General features: G+C 43.6%; 2 protein-coding genes across 15 annotated transcripts in view; one reads left to right on the top strand and one right to left on the bottom strand.

Moving 5' to 3' along the window:
- The window catches only part of NKIRAS1 (NFKB inhibitor interacting Ras like 1), a gene marked incomplete at its 5' end in the record, with an annotated part of 62,051 nt that overhangs the window by 13,918 nt on the left and 28,457 nt on the right, over positions 1-19,676 (bottom strand). Inside the window, 3 exons of one of the 13 annotated variants that reach the window (XM_082460794.1) lie at positions 1,009-1,119; positions 8,137-8,283; positions 9,024-9,138. The exons of 1 other annotated variant lie outside the window; for it this stretch is intronic. In XM_082460794.1, coding sequence (XP_082316920.1) covers positions 1,009-1,102 — 94 coding nt within the window. Of the gene's footprint in view, positions 1-1,008; positions 1,155-1,235; positions 1,925-8,136; positions 8,284-8,796; positions 8,980-9,023; positions 9,211-19,676 lie in introns of those variants that run through there. 11 more of the 13 variants (XM_082460797.1, XM_082460795.1, XM_082460798.1 and 8 more) reach the window with 11 other exon arrangements.
- RPL15 (ribosomal protein L15) lies at positions 9,187-12,765 on the top strand. Of its 2 annotated transcripts, none has more exons than XM_082460804.1 (4): positions 9,187-9,326; positions 9,956-10,137; positions 10,325-10,461; positions 11,326-12,765. In XM_082460804.1, the coding sequence occupies exons 2-4, from the start codon at positions 9,966-9,968 to the stop codon at positions 11,629-11,631; spliced, it is 615 nt and encodes a 204-aa protein (XP_082316930.1). In that variant the 5' UTR covers positions 9,187-9,326; positions 9,956-9,965; the 3' UTR covers positions 11,632-12,765. The 2 variants fall into 2 exon arrangements, with proteins under 2 accessions (XP_082316930.1, XP_082316931.1); XM_082460805.1 differs by having other exon boundaries at positions 9,318-9,431.

Below are 19,676 nucleotides of genomic sequence, written 5' to 3'. Positions count from 1 at the left end.
TTTAATCTCTAATACAATAAAAATATCATAAGACATAGCCTACAGAAACAAAATCTGTTGGGGTTTTAAGAGGGGAAAGGGATTCTTTTTTTTCCCTCTTTGGGCATAATTTACTTTTTCACTGGCATAAATTAGAATCTGAAGGTGAAAAATTCAGAACCAATAGTGCAGCACTGTGATAGGTTTTCAGACCTTCTGGCACAGGCATCGTTATTAATAAAAACCAAATATGGATTTAACCGAAGTTGTTAAATATTATTCTGGGAAGGTGGAAGAGAATCAGAGTTCATCAAAATGGTTAATAAAAGTAAGACAGAAATGTGCTTGAAGCCACTTGCCAGCGATAAATACTTCAAAGATCTGGGATTCTACGTATCTCCCTAAGATAAGCCTTGTTTGATTCTAACGTGTTATGTCTGTCCTTCCTTACCGAACTGTGACCTCCTTAAAGCCAGAGATGCTTCTCCACCTCTATATCCCCACAGGCCTCATCACAGCCTGTACCAAAGTGCAAGTACTGAAAAATTATTTAACTCAATGAATGAATAAATGAATGAGATAATCCGATTCACAAAATTAGGTCATACTGCAGCAAACAACTGTCTCTTCCATTCTTAAAACCTATACAGCAGTACTGGAAAGTCACGTTTGAAATGAGAATGAGAGATCATTCAACGTATTCTGAAGTCAGTGAGTCTGTGATTCCAAGACCACTCTTCATCATGTAAACACACTGGAAACCACATACAGACAACATTTTCTTACCTGTTATAACTCTTGTTCTAACAGAGTAAGTGCAAGCACTCTGGAATTTCAACAACATAAAGATGTTTTTTCCTTGCCCCTACTTCCCCCCCCCCATCTCTGTCGATTTCTATGACCCTTTCCGTCCCTCTCGATGACACCTCACTTTTGTGCACCACTGCCCATCTTTAAGTTAGCACGACCAACAAAAGACCGTGACCAGTTCCCAGAACCTGCAGGGAAACTAGGGAAAAATAATCTTACCAATAGTATGATTCCCATAAAGGAGCTGCTCCAAAATTGCTGTTTTCCCCACAGATAACAAGCCGCAAACCACAACCTTACAGCCCTTTCCCATCTTCTCTTAGGATATCACTGTGAAGAAAAGAGAAGATCTTTAAAACTGTGTACTGTTTAAAAAAAAGAAAAAGGAAAAAAAAATAAACCTTTCCTTTTTCTTTCTGTGTTTAAATTTAATTAGTAATACATACACAGGGGGAAACTGCAAGTATAAAAAGAAATGTAGAATACGGTACATCCTTCCAAACCCCATTCCTGGTTCCCGTCCTCCCTTAATCAGTGTTACTAGTTTCCTATATACCTCTGCAGAGGTGACCTAGAGAAACATAAGAATACATGTATAGATATATGTTTGTTTTCAAACAGCATAAACACATCTTATACAAAGATTATTCCAATACTAATTAAGTCTATAGGAATCCGAACCGAATCCTAGATGAAGCAATCCTTGAAAGACTGCCTGCTTGTCAATGTTTACCTGGAAAAATAAGCATTTAAGTAAAAATTTAAGGAGGCATGAAGATAAAAATTTGGACAGAGAGTAGACATCATTTTTTAAAGAAGTATTAACACCATCAATGTGAACGTCAGTCTTTTCTCAGGAGAGTGAGAAACTGGATTTGGGGCTGTCTTAGTCGTACTTCTTTTTGTGTCACAGTTCTTCATGCACTTTAAACTGAAAGAAAGGAAAACTCATTTCCCTCGCTTCCTCACAAACGCATGGAAGAGCGAGACTGGGTAACACTTTCTTGAATTTTCGTCAAAGTTTTTATTTTCCAGAAGGCAAGGTACCAGCAGACAAGACAGAAAGGGAAAGGGGGCTCATTAAATACAACAGAAAAACTTGGGAAGAGAAGTTAAAGTTCCACGTTGTCTTTTGCCTCCTTTCCTCCAGTTCTCTTACCTAGAAGTGTGGAACATGCAATAGCGCTGACGAAAAAGCATGCCACGACGCCTTCAAGTCAGAAAACAACAACAAGAAAGTCCAAATGAGCATTCAAATAAAAGGGACGGTGGGCATCTTTCTGTATGTGTGTGCACACGTGTGTCACACATCACTATTTTTTTTTATCAACACCTAAAACATTAACAAATGAACTTCCTGTAAGTCTTCTCTACTGTTTTCCCAAAGTCTGTAATTTTTTTTTTTTATTGAGGTATAGCTGATTTCCAGCGTTATGTTAGTTTCAGGTGTACAACAAAGAGTGAGTCAAAAATTTTATAGATTATACTCCATGTATAGTTATTATAAAATATTGGCTATCTTCTCTGTGCTGTACAATATATCCTTGTAGCTTATTTATTTTATACATAGGAGTATAATCCCCTACCCCTATCTTGCCCCTCCCCCTTCTCTCCCCCCACTGGTAACCACTAGTTTGGTCTCTGTATCTCTGAGTCTGTTTCTTTCTTGTTATATCCACTAGTTTGTTTTATTTTTTTTAATTCCACATATAAATGATAACATACAATACTTGTCTTTTCTCTGACTATTTCAATAAGCATAATACCCTCCAGGTCCGTCCACGTTGTTGCAAATAGCAAAATTTCATTCCTTTTTATGGCTGAGTAGTATTCCATTGTATATACTGATATCTTCTTTATCCATTCCTCTGTTGATGGACACTTAGGTTGCTTCCATATCTTGGCTGCTGTAAATAGTCCTGCAACAAACATTGGGATGTAGGTATCTTTTCAAATTTGCATGTTTGTTTTCTTTGGATATATACCCAGGAGTTGAAATGCTGGATCATATGGTAGCTCTATGTTTAGGTTTTTGAGGAAACTCCATACTGCTTTCCACAGTGGCTGCACCAGTTTACATTCCCACCAACAGTGCAAGAGGGTCCGCTTTCCTCCACATCCTTGCCTACGTTTGTTATTCGTAGACTTTCGGATGATAGCCATTCTAACAGGTGTGAGGTGATATCTCATTGTGGTTTTGATTTGCATTTCTCTGATGATGAACGACGTTGAGCATCTTTTCACATGCCTGTTGGCCATCAGTGTGTCTTCTTTGAAAAATTTCTATTTAGGTCTGCCGCCCATTTTTAAATTGGGCTCTTTCTTATATTGAATTGTATGAGTTGTATTTTGGATATTAAGCCCTTAGCAGTCATATCATGTGCAAATATTTTCTCCCATTCAGTAGGCTGTCTTCATTTTGTTGATGGTTTTCTTTGCTGTGCAAAACCTTTTAAGTTTAATTAGGTGCCATTTGTTTATTTTTGCTTTTGTTTCCTTTGCCTTAGGAAACAGATTCAAAAAAATATTTCTAATATTTATGTCAAAGAGTGTTCTGCCTATGTTTTCTTCAGGGAGTTTTATGGTTTTTGATCTTACCTTTAGGTCTTTAATCCATTTTGAGTTTATTTTTGTGTATGATGTTAGGGAGTGTTCTAATTTCATTCTTTTACAGGTAGCTGTCCAGTTTTCCCAGCACCACTTATTGAAGAGGCTATCTCTTCTCCATTGTATATCCTTGCCTCCTTTGTCGTAGATTAGTTGTCAAAGTCCATAATTTCTTATGACCCAGATCAGCCATGACACTTACCTCCTGACATGAAAAAAAATTTTTTTTTTTTTTGGCTGTGTTGGGTCTTCGTTGCTGTGCACGGGCTTTCTCTAGTTGAGGCCAGCGGGGGCTGCTCTTCATTGTGGTGCGTGGGCTTCTCATTGCGGTGGCTTCTCTTGTTGCAGAGCACGGGCTCTAGGCACACGGGCTTCAGTAGTTGTGGCTTGCGGGCTCTAGAGCTCAAGCTCAGTAGTTGTGGCGCACGGGCTTAGTTGCTCCACCACATGTGGGATCTTCCTGGACCAGAGATTGAACCCATGTCCCCTGCATAGGCAGGTGGATTCTTAACCACTGCACCACCAGGGAAGTCCCGAAGTGGATTTATTTAGAGAGAAACATGCTCCACAGACAGGATGTGGGTCATCTCAGAAGGTGAGAAAGGCCCAAAGGGCTTTTAATAATAGTTAAAATTTAAAGGAAGTTGCCACCTAACTACATGAGAAGAGGATAAGAAAGTGATGGTGGCATGCAGAACAATTCTGTTTTCAGAAAAGGTTGCCATTGGAATCTAAATTCTGATTTTTCTATTGTTATTTCCCTTCCTCTGAAATAATATTAGGATCAGCAGATAAAGTTTGTTAAAAATATGCACTGGGGCTTCCCTGGTGGCACAGTGGTTGAGAATCTGCCTGCTAATGCAGGGGACACGGGTTCGAGCCCTGGTCTGGGAAGATCCCACATGCCGCGGAGCAACAGGGCCCGTGAGCCACAACTACTGAGCCTGCGCGTCTGGAGCCTGTGCTCCGCAACAAAAGAGGCCGCGATGGTGAGAGGCCCGCGCACCGCGATGAAGAGTGGCCCCCGCTTGCCGCAACTGGAGAAAGCCCTCGCACAGAAACGAAGACCCAACACAGCCAAAAATAATTAAATAAATTAATTTTTTTAAAATGCACTATTTTGTATTTGTGTGTGTATAAGATAAATTGGGGGATTTGTTTCAGTATTTCAGAGAAGACTTCAAGGGCAAACAGTAAAAGCAACTGAAAAGGGGCAACTCAAACACTAGGTAAGGATTTTAAGGTTTTTTAGGATGGTGAGAGAAGGAAAGAAATAAAACAGATCATGGTAAATATTTTATACCATCAAAAAGAAAACAAAGATGAGAGGGTAAGTGTGATTAATCAAAGCACAGCTGAAGCATTCTAGATTCCTAGTTGTCTTCAAGTGGGAAACAATAATACTACATAAACCTGAAGATTAGGACTTCCCTGGTGGTGCAGTAGTTAAGAATCCGCCTGCCAATGCAGGGGACACAGGTTCGAGCCCTGGTCCGGGAAGATCCCACATGACGCAGGGCAACTAAGTCCATGCACCACAGCTACTGAGCCCACGCACCACAACTACTGAAGCCCGTGCACCTAGAGCCCGTGCTCCGCAACGAGAAGCCACGGTAATGAGGAGCCCATGCACTGCAATGAAGAGTAGCCCCCACTCGCCACAACTAGAGTAAAAACTGAAGATTAGTGACCTGCTTTACCGTTAAAAAGTATGAATTCTTGGGACTTCCCTGGAAGTCCAGTAGTTAAGACTTCACCTTCTAATGCAGGGGATGAGGGTTCGATCCCTGGTCAGGGAGCTAAGATCCCACATGCCTCTCAGCCAAAACACCAAAACATAAAAACAGAAGCAGTATTGTAACAAATTCAATAAAGACTTTAAAAATGGTCCACACCAAAAAATCTTTAAAAAAATAAAAATAAAAGAATTCTTGAGGTATAAACTACTGTGTATAAAATAAGCTACAAGGCTACATTGTACAGCACAGGGAATATAGCCAATATTTTATAATAACTATAAATGGAATATAATTTAAAACTGTGAATCACTAAGTTGTACACATGAAACTCATGTAATACTGTACATCAACTATACCTCCATAAAATTAATTTTTTAAAAGTATGTGTTCTGTAAAAAATTAATATCTAATGTAATATTTTGAATGAAGAACATTAAATACACATACAAAACACTTTATTTTCTATATATGATCATGATGGTAGGGACTCACATTACATATAAGGAAGTTGTTCTCACACATATATATTCAACAGGTACAAATAAAACCTACTAAAAGCTTAGTTCTATAAGCATTATAATATTTCATAATTCTCAAACACAATAAATAGGTACCATTCCCTTCCAAATATAAAGGGAGGTCATCTGCGGCACCCTGAAAGGGCAGGGAATCACATGAATAGATCCTGGGGGTGGCCAAGCCTCTTATTAAACCCAGGTTTCGAGAGTTTGAAAGGCCCCAGAGTAGATGGATGACCTTTAAGGTCACTTCTAATACTGTAACGCTATGAGAGCGGAAACTACTTACCCGGAAACTGCATCAACACGAGGTTAATACAAAAAGTGGTAGCTACAGCTACCTGTATAGTCCCTACCCTAAGAAACTGCTGGACAATACAATTCAATCTGTGACCTATTAATCCCTGACATTCTGATGTAAATGACTAAGAGTATGTGCTTAACAGGCAAAATCCAATGCAGTCTAAATACATACTGCTTTGCTTTCCAGGCTAATCAATAATGTGGCTAGAGAATAAAAATATGATCTGATCCATTCTGCTGAAAACACTGAGCTTGGTCAGTATTCTCTTTGAAAAGCCATCAGAAAGAGCTACCGAGAATTGTCAGTACTTCTGTTCTTCCTTCTGTTCTTCTAAGGAAATCATTCTAGTTTTAAAGTAAAACACAATTTTTTAATGCAAACTGAAAAATATTATCACCAAAACACTGTTAACCTCATAAAGAGATGTTATAGATCTTATTATGCAAGCATCACAGGAAGAAAACCTCTACACTGTGTATTTGTTTATGTAAACATCAGGGATTGTGTGCAATACTTTCACTTAGCCATAGATGAATACACTTTACATATATAAACACATATTAAAAGAGTTTGGCAAACAATACTGCACATAATGAAATACAATAAACAGATTCCAGTAACCATTCTTTCACTCATTCACTAAATATTTACTGGGAGATTATCCTAATGCCAGGCATTAGGGACAAACTAGGAGGCAAAATCAGAAATGATCCCTGCCCTCAGGAATCTCAAAATCAATTGAAAATACCAATCCAAATCTTGCAAAATTGCTAATTGAGAAACTGCAAACTGCAAATCAACAAACAAAACTGCAAAACCTAATTAAGAAATAGCAGTGATTAATCACATTGCCAGAATCTTCTTTCCAAATGATTATTCCACCTTTGTAGTCAATCGTTCTTGACTAATTTTCCTCACAACCCACATCTGATCCATCAATAAACCCTCTACCTTTCAAACACATCCAAGGCTGTACCACTTAGCACCTCCATCACTAATGAAGTAGTCCAAGGCACTATAGTCTCTCATCTGATCTCTCAAAGATGTCCACCTCATAATCCCCCAAATCCATGAGTATTCTACTTTACATGGTAAAAAAAGACTTTGTGGTTGTGACTAAATGAAGAACGCTGAGATGGGGAGATTATTCTGGATTATCTGAGTGGACTCAATGTAATCACAAGTGTCTTTATAAGGTGGAGACAAGAGTGGCAGAAGTGAGAGAGACAGAGATTTGAAGATGCTATAATGCTGGCTTTGAAGATGAAGAGGCCAGGAACCAAGGGATGCAGGTGGCCTCCAGAAGCTGGAAAAGTCAAGGAAATGGACTCTCCCCTAGCACCGCTAAAAGGAACACAGCTCGACTGACAACTCGATGTTAGCCTAGTGAGATTTCTGACCTACAGACCTATAAGACAATAAACGTGTACTCTTTATTTTTTTATTGTTTAATTTTTTGGCCGTGCCACGTGGCATGTGGGATCCTAGTTCCCCAACCAGAGATCGAACCCGTGCCCCTTGAATTTGAGGTGCAGAGTCCTAACCACTGGACCGCCAGGGAAGTCCCTTTGTACTCTTTTAAGCCAGTAAATTTGCTGTAATTTGTTATAACAGCAACAGGAAAATGAATGCAAACTCCTAACCGTCCACACTTCTTCCCTTCTTCCTTTTAGCCTCAAATAATCCTTTTTTTTTTTTTTCCTTTGGCCACGCTGCGCAGGCTTGCGGGATCTTAGTTCCCCGACCAGCGATCGAACCCAGGCCAAGGCAGAGAAAGCTCTGAGTCCTAACCACTGGACCACCAGGCAATTCCCCAAGTGATCCTTTTAAAATGTAGGTCACATGAAGTCACGCTTCTGCTCAACATCGTGCCATGGTTTCCAATCTCAGAAAGTGTGAAAACCCAAGGTCCATAAGAACGTTCGTCTCTTTGATGTCACGGGCCAGTTTCCCCTATGCCTCCTTGCTTGGTCCTGTATTAACGCAGGCACGCTCCAGCCCTGGCGCTCTTCTCTCTGACTGAAATCAGTCCCCACACCTCCAAGGTCTTTTCTCAAACGCCACTTCTCAACACTTACCTGAATATTCCATCCAAAATTTCCACCCCTGCCCCAACACGCCCTACCCGTCCCTTCCCCTTAATGTTTGCCCTTAACACTTATCACAGAGCATAATATACATTTTATGTTTACTGTCCTTTTTCCAAGAAGCTAGAATTGCTGCAACGACCACTGCTACCATCCCAGCAGATGGGCACATATGAGGCCCTTCAGAAATATCTGTTGAATGAATCAATGCACCTGTGAGGGCTTTTACAACGGTAAAGCTGCAATTAAAAAAAAAAAAAAAAAAAAGGATATTAGGAAATAGGGTAAAAAAAATAACCAAACCCACTAATTTAGAAGATAAGAGTCTCTTAAACCTTCGCCACATTTAAACTTAGAATTTGTAAGAGAATTAAACCACATGATTTACCTAAAATGAAAATATTTTGGAGATGGAAAAAAGCTAGTAAATAAACTGTCAAAAAAGAACGCAACACAAAACGCCTGCATTTTCTCGGCTTTTTTCCCCAAAACACTCGCACCTGACGACCAGATTTTGGAATATAAATATTTCGCCTTTCTAGAAAGATCGTGGTTCTGACGTAGCAAATCTGGGACCAGATCTGCACGCAGGAAAGGCACGGACCTGGGAAGGCGAGGACCTGCCTGCACCCCCCCCTCCCCTCCCCTCCCCCCCAGTCCTTTTGGTGCAAAATTCCTCGGAGCGGGGCCTGCAGCCCCAATTGCTCCGGGGGGGGGGGACAGACGCGGCTCCCACCGCCAAGCCCCCGCACCTCGAGCTCCCCACCTGCCGGCTGGGGCAGCGCCGCCGGGGCCCCCAGTTTCTGCGCGCGTCCGGGGAAAGCGGGGAGCCCGCAGCGGCCCCCCCCCCCCACCGCAGGTGAGGCGCCAGCAGCGCAAAGCGGCCCCGCCGCATGCCCCCGACAGACCCACACGCCTCGCAGGCCCAGAGGAGAGCGGCGCGCGGGCTGCGGCCCCGGGAGCCCCGCCCCCAACTTGCCTCCTGGCGGCGGCGGGATGTCTGGACGCTCTCTAGCCCAGGGCTTGCCGCTGACGGTCACCGCCGGGTCGCCTCTGCCTCTCAGGCTCGAATCCCGAGGAGCGGGGAACGGGACCCGGGGGGAGGTTACGCCCAATCCCGGCCGAACTCCGCCCAGCGGGCTCTCTGCCGGAACTACATGTCCCATGAGGCTCTGCGCGGCCGCCGCTTTCCACCGGAACGAGGCTCGCAGAGGCGGGGGAGGAGCGCCAAAGGGATTGTGGGAGAAAGGGTCCTTCCTTTCTGTTTGGCGGCAGCCATCAGGTAGGCTGTGGTGGGATATTGGCTATTCTATCCGCCGCGGATCTCTTTTCATCTCCGCCATCCAAGCTCGGGGACCCTGCGACCTCGGAGCTCCTCCTGTCTCCTGTGCGGCGCGGGTTCGGTCGGGATGCGGGGCAGCGCGGGCGTGGAGAGGCGGCCCCCGGAGCGGGCTGGGGGGAATGCTGTGATGGCGGCGCGAATCCGAGCTGGGGCCAGAGCGTGGAGGAGAGGGAGGCGTGGGGGCTGAGGGACGGGCGGCCGGGCCTGGGGCGTCCGAAAGCGAGGCCGGGGGGTTGGGGGGAGGGAGAGCTTTTCTTCGAGGAGTACCGCTTGGCGGTGGCGGCGGCACCTTCCCCTTGGGGGTCCCGGCAAGGCCTCTGCAGGCCGGGCCTGGGGCGCCGCCCGCCTCGGTCCCCCGCCCCCGGGCGCCCAGGGCCAGCTCGGTTCCTTCGTCCGGCAGCAGCGTGCGGGGCGCCGGGCTGGGCCGGCTGCGCCCCGCGTTCGTGCAGAGCCGTTTCTTGATCATCGGGGCTTTCCTTGTGGTCGGTGGCGACTCGGGCGGGCGGACGGGGGCTTGTCGTTACACGTGAAAGGGATGATGTGTTTCTAATGGCTGGCTTACGTCAAAGGTGAGCCGAGATGGGCGCTTACAAGTACATCCAGGAGCTGTGGAGGAAGAAGCAGTCGGACGTGATGCGCTTTCTGCTCAGGGTGCGCTGCTGGCAGTACCGCCAGCTCTCGGCGCTGCACCGGGCCCCGCGCCCCACCCGGCCCGACAAGGCGCGCAGGCTGGGCTACAAGGCCAAGCAAGGTGAGCGGGCCCCGCGCGGAGGCCGGGAGGAGATGCTGCCCCCCGGGAAGAGCCGGGAAGCGCTCTCGGGGAGCCGTCCCGCTCGCCCGGGGCCTCGGCAGAAGCCGGCCGCTGGCCTGAGATAACAGTCGGTGTCGGCGCCTTAGAGGCAAGGCACTGAGTCCATCGCGCCTTTCTCTGTGAATAGGTTATGTGATATACCGGGTCCGCGTGCGCCGCGGGGGCCGCAAACGCCCGGTCCCGAAGGGCGCCACCTACGGCAAGCCCGTCCACCATGGCGTGAACCAGCTCAAGTTTGCCCGGAGCCTGCAGTCTGTGGCCGAGGTAAGTGGGTTTCGAGTAGCGCTTGCGTTGGCCGCCTCCCGGAGAAGGAGGAGGACGAGGGTTTGGGCACCTTTCCTCGTGGTTCCTTTGTACCCAGGTGAGCCCTGTGGCGTTGAAAATGGGGTTGGGTGATTTTGTTTTTTACTAATCCCAGCGAGGAGTTGCTCTCGGACTTTGTCAGTTTTTGTTGGGAACCCGTCTTTGCTCACGTCGAGGAGAGTGCTTTATGATCAGCGTGCGTCCGTGGAACCTACGCTTTTAAAGGGCAGTAAACGTGGTCTTGAAGAGCACGTCTCCCCAGGTGTTAGGGAAGCTGTGTTTGTTCGTACCACTGATTTCCTGTGCTCGGTAGGAAGCTGTCTTTCTCGCCTAAGTCAGTTACGCTGTGCTCTGTTGTAGAGGTTGGCAGACGAGGGCCTGTTGCCCTCCACGAACTAAAAAGGTTTTGTGTTTCAAAGAAAAGGCAAAGAAGACCATTCGAAAGAGACTCGTGGCCTTCACAGTTCTCTGTAAAACTTTGCTAATAACCCTTCGATTGTGCTAGAAAAATGCATGGTTCCAGAGTACTAGATTTGGTTAGCCAGATACTAGCATTCATGTTTTACTTGGCAAGGAGGCAATAAGAGAGAACGGTTTTAGATCTAAGCATGTCTGAGACCTTTGTTTTATAGTAAGTCTCTACCTTATCGTACTTAGGGGCTCAGCCTCTGGGGAGCAAATCAATCTAAGGATGTTTATGTCTGTTACGTACTACGTACGTCTATCTTATCATAATGGTCCCTGCCTCTGGGGGGAATTCTTGCCGCCTGATTGGCTACTAGGATGTGCGGGAGGCTGACCTTGGGCCTTTGTTTCCTGTTCTAGGAGCGAGCGGGACGCCACTGTGGGGCCCTGAGGGTCCTGAATTCTTACTGGGTGGGTGAAGATTCTACGTACAAGTTTTTTGAGGTTATCCTCATCGATCCCTTCCATAAAGCTATCAGAAGAAACCCTGACACCCAGTGGATCACCAAACCAGTCCACAAGCACAGGGAGATGCGGGGGCTGACGTCTGCGGGCAGAAAGAGCCGCGGCCTCGGCAAGGGCCACAAGTTCCACCACACGATCGGTGGTTCTCGCCGCGCAGCCTGGAGAAGGCGCAATACTCTCCAGCTCCACCGCTACCGCTAATATAAGTAATGTTTGTAAAATTCTTATCTAATAAACAGTTTAGGACATCCACGTCTGCTTAAAAGTGTTTTTTAATCTGTCTGTTAAAACTAGTTGTCTGCAGATTGCTTCATTGAATGCATTGTCAAATTCTGAAAGTTAAAGTGCAATAATGTTTGAAGATTTTAAGTGATGGTGTATCTTGTTTCTAATAAGGGAAATGCCTTTGCTTTTGCTTTATTAGGCAGTTGATATGTCCGTGTTTAAAATGCTGTCTGGTAACAATAGGTGTAAAATTCTGTAAAAGCGCAGAAACTAGCCATGTAGATTTGTTGGTGCATGCGATGAAACCTACAGCTTTATTGGGGTGATGCAATGCTCTGCTGGGTTACTCTAGAGTGGCTGTTTCATGGAGTTTGGCGAGGACAAACTTTAAATTGGGTTTTCCTTGGAAATGTGAAGGGTGTCGTGATCCTTCATCATGATCGTAATGCCGAAAAATAAAGTTGACTAGGGCCCACGTTTTTAGACTTAATTTGCTATTCCATGTATGTAACTGCTGCTGCCAAAAGGCGGAAAGTAAAGGAATGCCACCATTTTTTAAGAGAATTGAATAAACCTGTTGCAAGATGTTTCTCCTAAAAATTGAAACAAATCCTGGTTAACCTAAATTAAATTGCCTTGGCCTCGATGGTACCACTGAAGTTCACATAAAAGGTGGGAGCTCCTGGTTCAATCCCGTGACTCTGATCTGTAGAATACTTAACTTCATGCAAAATAGTCATGGTATTTACACTAGTGTATATTGAAACTGATGGAAATTGAACATTGGGTAAATGAGGAGGGAGTTTTTAACCCTAAGGTTTGTAAGCTAGTGATGCTAGGATTGGGAAATTGGTGTTCATCAGGTCCCTTTCAAGTGTGGGAGGATAGAAGGGGCTTGGATCAAAATTTTAAACGTTTTATTTGTAGTGTTAGTTTGTGACCCATTATGAAATCTAAGCCACCTTGGGGAAAATAGGGTTGGTTTTATTTAAAAGTTACATTGCTAAGTCTAATCAGTGTTATCTTGGGTCAAGCCACTTTATCCATTCCCATAAGGCTACTAAGAAGAGTCGTGTAGTTGGTGTCAATACAAGTTCAATTGGTTTCTGACTTTATGTGTGGTCTACAGTTATTTTTCTCATCCCTGCTCAAACTACCCCCAAGAGCCTCACCATTCCACAGACGTGCCAGGCCACCCACCGGTTGTGGTCGGGTGTACCACCACATTCTGCTTGCATCATGACTTCCCCTAGACTAAGCTTCTGTTTCCCAGGGTGGAGTTGAGTGCGTACGAAATATGGAAGAGGAGTTGCCCCAGTTCTTTCCAGTTCTTGGTTTGCTATCTTAATAGGTAGTTTAATTTTGAAATCTAATTGCTGGTTTTCTTGCAAACCAATTTTCCTCGTATTTTCTTCAAGGGTCTTTTAAAAGGCCCACTTAAATGATTTCCAGAAAACATGTTGCAGGCTCACAAAACCTTTTGAGACCCAAATTCCTTCCCACTCAAAAAATCTTAAACCATATTACTTTGTGTGTAGAGGTGGTTCAACTATATATAATGATAGAATAAACGTCTTATTAAACTAAAACAAATGGACCTTCTGTTATCTTTTGTGATCTAATACTAATTGCTTTAAAGCAAACTGAATACCCTGCAAAAAGGTACAAAACATGATGGCAGAGACAGTCAAGAATTTCAGGGAAAATAAAATGTATAGTGCTTAGTCTCGAGTGTTTCTCTCAGTTCTTTGGTCCTTGCATGAATTAGAAAGACTCATTTAATTTCCCAGCTATTCAGGATGCCGACTTGGGGAGGGGAGGGAGGATTCAGGCTGAAGGTCAGCGTTGCGTGTCTCCCAGAAGGCCTCGCTGCCCTACAGGTAGTCTACACAGCAGCTAGGGGATCACAGGAAACTAAAGCCGCAAATAGCTTCTTCATGGTCTTCCCACTGCCACCCTGAGATCTCATGTACCTAGTGCTGTCCTCGTTCCATCTCATCCACCCTCCTTGCAGTTTCTCAGACACACCAAGCACTCTTTCTAATGCCTTTATCGTGGGAAAACTCACCAGGCTTTCCCTGACTGCCTCACAAGCTGTACCTTTTTAATATGTCTAGATCAGCAGGCGGTTCAAACATACCCCAATTGATTCTATTACAATTTTCTTCAGAAGTCGAGCAATTGGTTTCTTACAACCCCACAAGATGGAGGCACTGATTCTAACCCCCCTTTTGTCGATTAACAGACAAAGATGAAGCAATTTGCTCAAGGTCACAGTGGCAGTCTGAATTCACATCCTCTGTATAAACATTTTAAAATTTGGTGGAGCTTCCCTGCTGCCGGTCCGGTGGTTAAGACTCCACGCTCCTAATGCAGGGGGCCCGGGTTTGATCCCTGGTCAGGGAACTAGATCCCACATGCATGCCGCAACTAAGACCCAGTGCAGCCAAATAGATATATTTTTTTTAATAAATAAAATTTTGATTAGGTAATACATTGGCATGGCTAAAAATCCAAAAGATAAAATAGGGACTACAATAGAAGTCTCCCTGCCCACCGCCATCCCCCCAGTTCCCCTTCTGGAGGCAAGCAGTGGGATCAGTTTGGTTTTTCCTGATCATCAGGAGATACTTTCATAAATGTACAAACATAATACATATGTATTTTTTTCGTTTTTACCCAAATGGTAGGATATTATACACATTGATTTTTTTCATGTGGTTATGTATCTCAGAGCTTATTCTATCTCAGTTCATGAAGAGCTTCCTCATTCTTTTTTATGACTGCATGGTATTCCATCATATGGATGTACCATAAGTTGTTTAATGTGGACCCTGCTGATGATTATTTAAGATTTTTTTCAATCTCTTGCTTTTACAAAAAGTTTTTTACATATATCTTAGTTCATCTGTAGGATAAATTCCTAGAAGTAGAATGGCAGAGTTAAAAATTGTTGTATAGTGATAGATTCTGCTCTGCAGCCTGATAGAATAGTATTGTCTAGTTTTATTTTTGCACTTCTGAGTGTGGCAGAGGCAAAGCCACACACACACACACACACCCCCCGTATCTTCCTCCCCCTCCCTCCAGGTGTACAGCTGAACTATGTTTACCAGGTGCCTTGTACATTTAGATAGGGGTCTTAATGACGTTCTTACTAACAGAATGGGAGCAAGTGATATATTACCTCCTTCAAGGCAGTCAAGAGTTGGTATGCCAATGGAGGTCAATGATTCGTAGCTACAAGATGGAAGAAAAAGCTGCTCAACCCCTATCAGCCTGCACAAGTGAGAAAACTTTGTTAAGCTACTGAGTTAGGTGCATTTGTTCTTATGGTAGCATGGCCTAGTTTGACCCTAACTAATTCAATAAGTTGAGCATGCTTTTTATATTTAAGAGTCTTATGTTTGCCTTATGGTGACCTTCCATTGTAATCCTTTGTCCATTTTTCTATCAAAATCCATACACCTGGGCTTCCCTGGTAGCGAGTGGTTAAGAATCCACCTGCCAATACAGGGGACACAGGTTCGAGCCCTGGTCCAGGAAGATCCCACATGCCGCGGAGCAACTAAGCTCGTGTGCCACGACTACTGAGCCTGCGCTCTAGAGCCCAGCGAGCCACAACTACTGAGCCCATGTGCCACAACTACTGGAGCCTGTGCACCTAGAGCCCATGCTCCACAGCAAGAGAAGCCACCACAGTGAGAAGCCCACGCACCACAACAAAGACCCAATGCAGCCAAAAAATAAATAAAAATAAATTTAAAAAATAATGATAAAAAAATAAAGTAAAACAAACCATAAAAACAAAAAATCCATGCACCTTTAAGTACCACGCCATATGAAATGAATTGGAGGGTGGCTGCTACCTTATTGCTGCCATGCTTCATCATTTCTCTGCTCTTAAGCTTCTTAAAGGTGACTTTATGTAGAATAAGTTCTTGAAAGTTCAACTCTTCATTTTATCCTTTCAATGCTAAGCTCTCATTCCATCTCTAAATTCTGAAATTCCTAAGGGAAATTAGTAGGTATACTGCATCAGTCAGGTAGACTAGATTAGGCTACAGTAACAAACAACCCCCAAATCTCGGTGGCTTAAAATGATAAAGGTTTATTTCTTGAACAAACTACGTGTTCACTGATGGTTGGTCATGGTCCTCATTCCAGAAACAAGGCTACTGGAATAGCCACTACCTGGAACATTGCCAGGTGCCCGTACAGCATGCCCTGGCTTTTAGAGCTTTTTCTCAGAAAGTTATCTGAAAACAAGTCCCAAGGCTACACCTGAGTTCAAAGTGTGGGGAAGTGAAATCTCACCAGTAAGAGGGAGAACCAAATATTCGTGAACAGCCCAATGGCTAATCCATTTGATTTCCTTTTGTCCTTGTACACACTTGAGGTGTCGTGGAGAACAGTTCGTATACCAAGAGGGGAGCAGGAACCACTACATTCCACACTGGCAGAGAGGGGTACTTTATCACTGATATTGCTTAGAACTGTCAGCATATGATGATGATAAAAACAGACTTTTAATCAGCTTTTGTTGTTTTTAAATTCTCTACAGACAGCCCTCTGGTTCAGTTGATTCATTTGGCAAAATACGATTATCTGCACACAACTCTGCAACCAATTTACCTGCCACTTTGTTATGTGACAGCTTCTTTCCTATAAACCACAGACATATTTACTGAAAAATACATTAGAATTGCACTATCCCATACGGTAGCCATTTAATCACCTGTGACTAAATTTAGATCTAAATTAAATATAATTTAGAAGTCAGTTCTTCGGTCACAATAGCCACATTTCAAGCGCTCAGTGGCCGCCTTGACTACCATATTGGACAGCACAGAAAACATTTTGGCAATCACAGCAAGTTCTGTTATACAGTGCTACTGTAAACCCTTGACATTCTTTTCTCCTTTTTTGTGGTATTTCTCAGTAGATAAAGATGAGGCATCTGAAGTCTGGTTTTCCCACACACAATGTATTTGAGGTTTAGATTTCATATTAGAATAGTATTTGTTGCTACAGATTTTTAAAGGGTGTAATGACCACTTCCTTTGTCCGGTTGGTACTGGGTTTTTAGAAGTTTTTAACAAGAGTTGTATCCCAACAGTACTAACTATAAAAAAAGAAAGAACCGCTACAACACCTTTTCTAACAATAAAGGTTTTGGTCTAAAAAGACCTAGTTTCCCACTGGCTTCCACTGCCAAATACTCAAGTTTTATAAATACGCATCACTGGGAGAAAAAACAATTCTTTGTTTTTGTCCTGGAAGCGTCAAGCTGCCTGACACCAGGAGTGAGGTGACATGCAGCCTCCAGCTACATCTTGATGATTCCACAGAGACTCACCAGAAGTGGAAGATTTTACCCAGGAACCCTTTCCCCACAGCCCACCACCAGCCTCCAGTTCAGCCTTGGGAATGTTGGCTGGACATTTGGAGCATTCATAGATTTTAGCTCTTGTTATTCATGATGCAGTGAATATCATCATTATACATATAGTTTTTTTAAATAAATTTATTTATTTATTTATTTATTTATTTTTGGCTGCGTTGGGTCTCTGTTGCTGCGCACGGGCTTTCTCTAGTTGCGGCAAGCGGGGGCTACTCTTCGTTGCGGTGCGCGGGCTTCTCGTTGCGGTGGCTTCTCTTGTTGCGAAGCACTGGCTCTAGATGCGCGGGCTCCAGTAGTTGTGGCTCGCGGGCTCTAGAGCGCAGGCTCAGTAGTTGTGGCGCACGGGCTTAGCTGCTCTGCGGCATGTAGGATCTTCCCGGACCAGGGCTTGAACCCGTGTCCCCTGCATTGGCAGGTGGATTCTTAACCACTGCACCGCCAGGGAAGTCCCTATACATATAGTTTTCAACCATTTTTATATAGGAAAAATAAACTTACAATACAGCCTGTTAGTAGGAAACACTGATCAATTTCCTTAAAAAAAAAAAAAATCTGCTGAAAAGGTAGTATAGTTAGCCTGTACCTTTAAAACTCATCATCAAAGCACTCAAATTTAATGAAGCAGTCAGAAAACAAACCTCACAGCTCGTTCTCAAATCCTGGTAAAGGGCAACTCACCATCCCTCTGAAACTGATTAATCATTTAATTTAATTGGTATGCTATGAACATCTGAACTCATTTATTTGCAATTCTCATTGTCATTTAGAGAGAGGTTCATTATCTGGCAGTCCTAGTTGATTTGGAAACAGTAATTGATGGGTAATGTAATTATCAGTCATCTAATCACTAAACTTCTTTCTATGAGACCGTGAACATACTATTTAGGTTCCAGAGGTCGATTATTAACTAAGCGAGGAAATTTCACTTATCAGAAAGGAAAATTCAAAAAATGATCATCCACATTAAAGAATTCAGCCCATTGGCTCCCAGTTGGATTCTGTGGGGAGGACCTGTTAGAATCCATTGCTGTCAACACATCTAGTATAATATTGTGATTAGAATGAAAAATGTTTAAATGCTCAGCCCCTCCTCCCAATTTAGTAGTTCTCTAATTTGTTCATTCTTGGTATAATGACTGCTCATAGATTTTGCCCCTCTATGCCCCATTCTGTTCTTTTTCTTCTCTCTTCTTATAGTCAGTCAGTGGAGAACTGGAGGCCCCCAGAGTCAGATCAAGAACAAAGCTGAGGACAAGACCAAGAGGGGCCAACCCCAAAGATAGAAACCACCACGAAAGCTGTTAGCTGCCAACTGAAAAGCTTTCCTGATGGAACAATGTAACAGTAGAAATTAATATGTCTAATTATGCCACAGTATCATGGATTATTTTTATGTGATTTGTAAAACACGTCTGACGTTCTGAAAATGCTTTGACCAACAGCATTCTGTTTCACAATGGTGCTCCTCGTCACGTGACTCTTCATGAATGTCACCAGGTGTTAGAAAAGCCACTGCCTTCTTGAATAAAATAGACGTTCATCTCAAGGTCTGGTAGATTTGGAACAGGCTTTAAGTGGGGTTGGGTACCTGGATTAGTCAAGACTCCTTTGACTTTCTAGGGCTCTTAGTGGTCACCACCATGACCTCCCCTTAATACTCTGCAGTGTAGCTGGGACCAGGAGAAATTATTTAAAGAGGATTTTATTGAATCTAGAGGGTAACAGGAAGGAAAGAACTAGGCAGACAGCCGACCAGAGAGTCTAGTTTTACAAGATAAGGAATACTTTTGGGGACCCACTCTGATGCCTTAGGCAAGCTCCTTAGTCTGTCTTGGGCCTGTCCCTCTCACAATAAACACAAGAGACAATGCTGTGCATTTGGGGCAGCAGTTAAGGGCAAGGGTGCTGGAGAGAGGTTGCTTGAGTTCAGACCCTTGCACTCCCATTTCCTGAACAAACTGTCTCGGGGAGTGGCTTCAAGCCTTTAAGTGTAAATTCTGTCATCTTTAAAGTAGGTCAAACAGTACACCCAGGGTTTGTCAGTATTTTTCCAGTTCCACCTGGGGAGAAAGAGTACCCCAAGAGCCTGGATGTCTAGATCAGACTTTGTAGACATAAATACTTCTGTAGAGGAACAAAGGGGTCTATTCGGTCGTGACGGCTTGAGTGAAATTCCTCTTCGGAGCCAATGACCTTCAGAATCCTGCATTTCTCCAAGCCACCACTTAATCGATAATTTGATCTTCCAGGAATAGCCCTTTTTCTGCAGACCATAGATCTAGATTGTCAGTTTATATATCACGGATATAAAATGTACTTACCTGAATACTGTTAGTTCTCACAAACCCTGCAGTCCCTCATAGTTCCTCAGTGAACTAACATTAAGTTGCTAAATATGTAAAGTGTCTTTAACTCCAATGTATGTCATAACTGACTTGTAGATAAAAATAAATCCTGCTGCATCCTTGACAGGATCAGAAAAAAATTTTTATACTAATATTTTTCCCTAAAGAAGTTGAAATTTGAGATAGAAACGGATTCCAAATCAGGGATTCCTGTGCCAGTGGTTTATCACAGAAGTGCTCTCAGGGGAAGTCGACAGGGAAAGAGAAGCCAA

Source organism: Balaenoptera physalus (assembly GCF_965194825.1).
Source record: "Balaenoptera physalus genome assembly, chromosome: 4".
Taxonomy (NCBI): domain Eukaryota; kingdom Metazoa; phylum Chordata; class Mammalia; order Artiodactyla; family Balaenopteridae; genus Balaenoptera; species Balaenoptera physalus.
This window is presented reverse-complemented; position numbering and strand designations above follow the sequence as displayed.

Excerpts from the sequence above, each read along its gene's own strand:
- RPL15 (XM_082460804.1), top strand. The coding sequence starts at position 9,966 with ATGGGCGCTTACAAGTACATCCAGGAGCTGTGGAGGAAGAAGCAGTCG. Across the intron at positions 10,138-10,324 it reads GGGCTACAAGGCCAAGCAAG|GTTATGTGATATACCGGGTC; the intron begins GTGAGCGGGCCC and ends CTCTGTGAATAG. Across the intron at positions 10,462-11,325 it reads GCCTGCAGTCTGTGGCCGAG|GAGCGAGCGGGACGCCACTG; the intron begins GTAAGTGGGTTT and ends TTCCTGTTCTAG.